This window comes from Nelumbo nucifera, chromosome 6, assembly GCF_055504915.1.
Source record: "Nelumbo nucifera cultivar China Antique chromosome 6, China Antique-T2T, whole genome shotgun sequence".
In the NCBI taxonomy this organism is placed as follows: domain Eukaryota; kingdom Viridiplantae; phylum Streptophyta; class Magnoliopsida; order Proteales; family Nelumbonaceae; genus Nelumbo; species Nelumbo nucifera.
Genome location: NC_142654.1, coordinates 15855709 through 15861502, shown reverse-complemented (window position 1 = coordinate 15861502; position 5794 = coordinate 15855709). Strand labels below are relative to the sequence as shown.

Below are 5794 nucleotides of genomic sequence, written 5' to 3'. Positions count from 1 at the left end.
TACAAGAACGCTAAAATTGGCAGAAACATTCTCGTGAAACATTGCCAAACAGGGTCTTAACTGTTCAATGGACTGTGGAACCAAGGATAAGGTTTCACGCATGTATTTAAATACATGGGGGCCGTGTCTTTTACTGTGGGGGCCATGAAGCCCTAATCATAATGAAAACTTGTCATTCTTAATTTTCATTCCATAATTTTGTTTTGTATTATCACTGATTTCATGATTTTAGATTTTAACAAGACATTATCTATCAGAAATTATAATTAACCCTAATTATTTTAAGAATTCCTTACTTTTATACTAAAAAGGAAAATAAAATCATCAAAAGACATATACTAATAAAAAATATAGTCAATAAATTGTCATAAAGGCTTAATAGGATCGGGGATTTTATAAGATTTTAAGTGGACGGGACTTGGGATAAAGAGACGGCTAGGCCCGGCCTGATCCAAACCCAATTTCATTTTAGATTGGGTTGGGTTAGGTTAGGGTTAGAATCGGGGGTTTAGAACTTTGGATTGAGACTTAAACCAACCCTAATCTACCCCAACCTGCACCATTGTTTACAGGAGCCTGATTCACCTGCCAACAGAAATCCCTTCCAACATGTTCCAACATGATATGTTTCTACGCATTATGTGTGAGGCCCATCACAAAACTGGGACTTACCATAAGACTGAGATATATCATGAATGTGATGTGTAGACAAAGATCATGTTAGAACTGTTGGAAGGGATTTTTTGTTGGGAGAAGCAAGGTTTTTAAATCGTCGTTGACCTGAATGGTCGTACCATCTGATTTGGAAACCAATCAGGATAGCAATTATGCGTTTGTTTGGCATCGATGTCATTGTTATAGAAAACGGTGACATATCAATGCTATGTTAGAAAAAACAGTGCTACAGGAAACATCAATATGTTTGGAATTGTTTTTTTATAAAAGCGGTGCTCCAAGTCATGCATTGGAAATCGAGAAGGCGTGGTTTGGAGCAACGCCGAATTTAACGTTTTCTCAGATTGGAATTCATTGCTGCCAAGAAGGACATGATGTAGCACTGACATGGAATTCCTATAATAGGTATCGGTGCTAAAAACAGATATGGAGTACTAGTACCAAACAGAAAGTATTGTTATTGCTCTAAGAAATGTCCTACTTAGCAGCAACGTTTCCAAACAAAAAAAAAAAACTTCTAATCCACACATCACAGCTATTCACAACATCGATGCCAAATATATACTATATTTTATTCTCAAACAAAAATTTAACTTCGATCAGAACAAAGACCATTCAAACAACCTTTACTACCTTGCATTGAGAATATCTCTCTACTTATGTATGAAACGGTATGGCAAGAGATTTGTTCTAATAAAAGCCGATCTCCTCGAACCATTATCTTTCCAAAAACATTGAATTGGTCAATTGTCCATAGAGGCAATCGAGCCATCAAACATTCAACCTAGACAACAATTTTCAGGCCAAACTTCTATTTTAAATTTTTTAAACTGATTTATTTGTATCGAATGATTGATTTTTGTAGGGATACGATAAACACGTAAGAGGATAACACCAAATAAGGATACGATTGAGCATTCTGCTATGTTACTTCTAGGTTAAGTTTCAAAACAAGCACTTCGATTAAAGGGTATTTGAGACATTTAACATTATACTTTTTGGATAATAATAAATTTTGCCAGTTAAATTCGCTTTTGTAAACCGGACACCTATGTAAGTGGGTCCGTCTCACCTGCGGTCATGAGAAGCTGTTATGGTGGTTACCAACCGACATTATTTCCAAAATTACGAATATATCCTTCCGGGTTTAATATTTATATAATCATTTGCAATTAATAGCAGGAGGGCATTTCCGTCATGATAAAAACGACAGCGAAAGGGAGTGGGAGGTGAGAAGCCAAAGAGCGAGAAGTGGAGAGTCGAAGAGAGAGGGACGGCGAGTAATACGGTACGACGGGCATCAGCGAGGCAAAGATGTCAGATCATTTGTGGAGTTTTAACCGTTAGATGAATTTCTAGGAAGCAGATCCAAAACTTTTGATAATCCAACGGTTGGAATTAAATGGGGTACGTACATTCAGTAGGATACTAATACAGCTCATTAGGGGTTGTCACGTGAGTACGGTCCCATCAGAAAAAGATCTGATATTAGTGCGTCCTCTTTCTCTCTCTACAAACACACACCCCTCTCTCTCTACTCTCTAGAGAGAGAAAAATTCGTAACGTCGTTTTGAAATCCCCTCTTCTCAGTCCTCACTATTTCTCTTCACCTCGTTTCCGGCGAACACTCTCCCACTGTAAATCCTGGTTTCGACCGTTGAAATTCCCTCTCTGTGTTCTCTCTGCCATTTCTAGCGGTTCTTAGTTCCAACCTCGCCGCTGTATCAGGCGGAGTTTTACTCTTGTTGCTCTGTTTCTCTCTTCCCTCTCAAGTTCAAGTTCTGTGCTGTAGTAATGGCGGAGTTTCCTCCCAACCTGGATGACGGAGAACTCTGGATTCCTTCTGACATTTTCCCCGACGAAGTATCCACCAAGTTTAGCCCAGAATTTCCGTCTGAGATAACGTACATGGAAGACCTCGCTCATCAGCTGGCGACTTTCGCTTTGCTTGAACGGAACCAAACTGTTGCAAATCCCCCGCCAAATTTACCCCCAAACTTAGAGGTTCTACTAACTCTACTGATCCATTCTCTTTTACTAGATTCCTTTTGGCTAGGTTTTCTGACCTTGGTTATGTTTTCTTTTTTCTTCTGGGCTGTTAGTATTTTAGACGGCAAGGTCGGTACGGTGCTGTTGCTCCTCCCAGAACCGGGTTTAGCTTTGGGTTTGGTAGGGGCCCTACTGCTGGCCACCATCTTTTTTCATCTGGCAACGAGGGTTTTCCTGCCGGTTCGAGACCGGTTTACCAGTATCGACCTATGAAACCGGTTCATGCTCAGGTAAAAGGTTACAGGAAATCTCAGAAGCGATTTTTTATTGATTTACTTTTCTGGGTTGTGTTTTCGAGACCTTCCTTTTTCATCTTTAATGGGTTCTCGGTTTTCTTTTGTCTTCATTTTGGGTTATTTGCAGGTTGAGAGCTCTGTGCATCAACCCGGAGACAGGTCTTTGCAGAAGCAGCAGCAAAACCAGGGTCAAAACCGCTTTTTGCCGTTTCAGGTAAACGGGTCGGGGATGGGCGGTTTAGTGAGAGAATACGGAGGTACCGGGGTTTTCCTCCCTCGCATTGCAACTACAGCTGATGTTAAGAAGAAACAGAGTAAGTTGAAACTATACATTGAAATATTCTTCTCCTCCCTTCCTTCAGTGTTCATTCTACTGGTGCCGTTACTTCTTTACAGTTTTATCTATGTTTGAGCTTGTATTATTAACATGTGCTCCTTTTTTAAAGTTTTTTTTTTTTTTTTTTGGATTTGTGCTGCTAAAATTTTGTAGCTCAAGAGAGTTTTTGAGTGTGTTTTTGCTAATTTAATAATCTCAGTGTTCTTTTTTTTTGTACTGATTTTATGGTTTTGTAATTTATTATATATCTTTTTTTCTTTCCCTTCTCACATACTCCGGAGGGAGTGAAACGTGTAAATCTGTTATTGCCAAGGCCCATTTAGAACATGGGCTTATGGTTTTTTCTTTGATTTAATTTATTATTTGTTCTAAGGAGACTTACTTGCTTTGACTAGTTGTTTAAGAGCTTGTTTATGTTTTAAGAGAATTAACTCTGGGTTTTCTGATTTGGTTTTGGATATACTAGTTTCTAAATCTATACATGCATAAAATATTCAGAGGTATCCTTACAAAAGACATGTTTTTTTGGACAGGTGGGAAAACTGGAGAAGAAAATCAACAGAAGAGCTGCAATAAAAAGGTAGCCTTGGAGAAGCAGGAAGCGTTTCAACTTTCATCTGAAATGGGTTTGCCTCAAGATTGGACATACTAAGTTCTCACTATCTCTATTGTATCTTTATGAATATGATGTAAAGAAAATAACAAGTTTCATAGTTTAGAGAAGGAAGAAAAGTCAATAATCATTTGGGGTTTTGCTCAAGAAGAAAAGGAAAAGGATTGAAAGGTAAACTATAGTATGGGGGGTGTATGTGTGAGTGTTTCCTTTTCGTTTTGCAAGCTTTGTAAAATTTAATAATGAAGGTTTGGAAATTCTGTAAGGAATTATACTCCTTTAGCTGTCTATCTTGATATTAACCTCTATCTGGTGAATCTCCTGCACTTGTTTTTATTTTATACAGTGTGAGAGCAGTGTTTAATGCACATTACCAGATGTGACAGTCTGCAACAAAAGTGTCTGGCTTTTCCTCCAGGGTTTCTTATTTTCTTGGGGTTCTGCTGACATGGAAGGATGAAATGGGAAATGTTTATTGCTTTTCTGTATGGAAAAGGCACATGAAGGGAAGTTTCCACCGTATCCCTGCTTCACTACTTCCCTGTTCCCTCTTTCTGAATGAAGTTAAAGCTTGGTGCTGGCCTGCTGGGGCCTGGGGGAGTGCTTGGAAATGTCCTTGTATGAATGAATGGTCATTGTTGAATTTGTTGGTATATGTTCATGGCTTTATTCATTTCATGTGGTTGTGACTCAAATGGTTCAGGGATATAAATTTTAATTGAGTAATGAATACGATGGATGGAAGAAACGAAGATGGGTTGCCTTGAATGGTTCTAGTATGGCAATGAGAATGTTGTTCCAATGCTGTAATGGATGGGGCCGATGGGCAACTTGTTTTATTAAAAACAGACAAAATTTCCTTTTGAAGACTGCACCATATTTGTGTGATTGGTAGTGGTTGGACTCTACTCCCTGTAGCCATGACTCCTGTAGTCGTGAATCCTGTCATGATCCCACCCTTTTAACCTGTGTCGTTTAGTTTGGAGTAATGGTCATTTGACAGTGCTTACACTGTAGACAGCTGTTTGAGCTTTTGATGTTTAGCTCTCATTGAATCAAAAATTGAAAAAGCTGAGATATATCACATATTGGGCTTTGCCCCACTGGCTACTAACCATGTGAGCTCTCCTGGCTGACCGTTAGACCTTTATAGAAAGAATTACGCTTTACGGAATGATATCAGGTTTACTTTCAAAGTTAATTCTCTTTCTAGGCTCACCGTGCCGTTTCATAGTATATCTGACTATGATACTATCTAATCCAAAGCAGCTATTAATGTATTAATTGCTAAGTTGGCAATTCTTAGCTACGAAAGGGACTTTGATTGCCTGGGATTTTTAATGTTTCATGTTTTGTTCGAGGCAGCCATGCATTTTCTTACATTGGACATGGGATTCATCTTGGGTCTTGGCTGGCTAATTGGGGACCCATTTGTAATGAGAGTGGGAGGCGTATGCCTGGACGTGCCCCAAAACGTCTTGAGGTGTATGTCAGAGGTGATGACACTTTTGAGGTATACTCTTCATATGCTTTTTTTCATGACACTTGCCTATGTTTTATTTATACCTCATGTTAAGGTTCAAAGTATCGATATGAGTTTCAGTCATATCGTATCAGTACTTAGAAACGGTCGATACATACTTTATTTTTAGTTTTTTTTTAAAGTTTAGTTTTTTGGGAAGCTTATAAGATATTTTTTATTATTAAAAAAAATTAGGGGTCAAAAACACTTGGAAATAGGCGTTTCGGACTATCTTTTTCAAAAGATAAGATACGATATGATACGCCTATTTAACCATGCCTCATGTAAAAAGATAGAAAAAAGACAGCAAAAAAAGGGAAGGGAAAGAAAAAGAAAGAAAAGAAAAATGAGATTTTTCCTCT

At 38.3% G+C, this 5794-nt stretch overlaps 1 protein-coding gene across 1 annotated transcript; it reads left to right on the top strand.

Annotated features, from left to right (window-relative positions):
• Positions 1-2187: 2187 nt before the first annotated feature.
• On the top strand, positions 2188-4196 carry LOC104590069 (uncharacterized). Its single transcript, XM_010248593.3, has 4 exons — positions 2188-2679; positions 2778-2954; positions 3088-3274; positions 3831-4196. The coding sequence occupies exons 1-4, from the start codon at positions 2470-2472 to the stop codon at positions 3947-3949; spliced, it is 693 nt and encodes a 230-aa protein (XP_010246895.1). The 5' UTR covers positions 2188-2469; the 3' UTR covers positions 3950-4196.
• Positions 4197-5794: the final 1598 nt, after the last annotated feature.

Excerpts from the sequence above, each read along its gene's own strand:
- LOC104590069 (XM_010248593.3), top strand. The coding sequence starts at position 2,470 with ATGGCGGAGTTTCCTCCCAACCTGGATGACGGAGAACTCTGGATTCCT. Across the intron at positions 2,680-2,777 it reads ATTTACCCCCAAACTTAGAG|TATTTTAGACGGCAAGGTCG; the intron begins GTTCTACTAACT and ends CTGGGCTGTTAG. Across the intron at positions 2,955-3,087 it reads TGAAACCGGTTCATGCTCAG|GTTGAGAGCTCTGTGCATCA; the intron begins GTAAAAGGTTAC and ends GGTTATTTGCAG.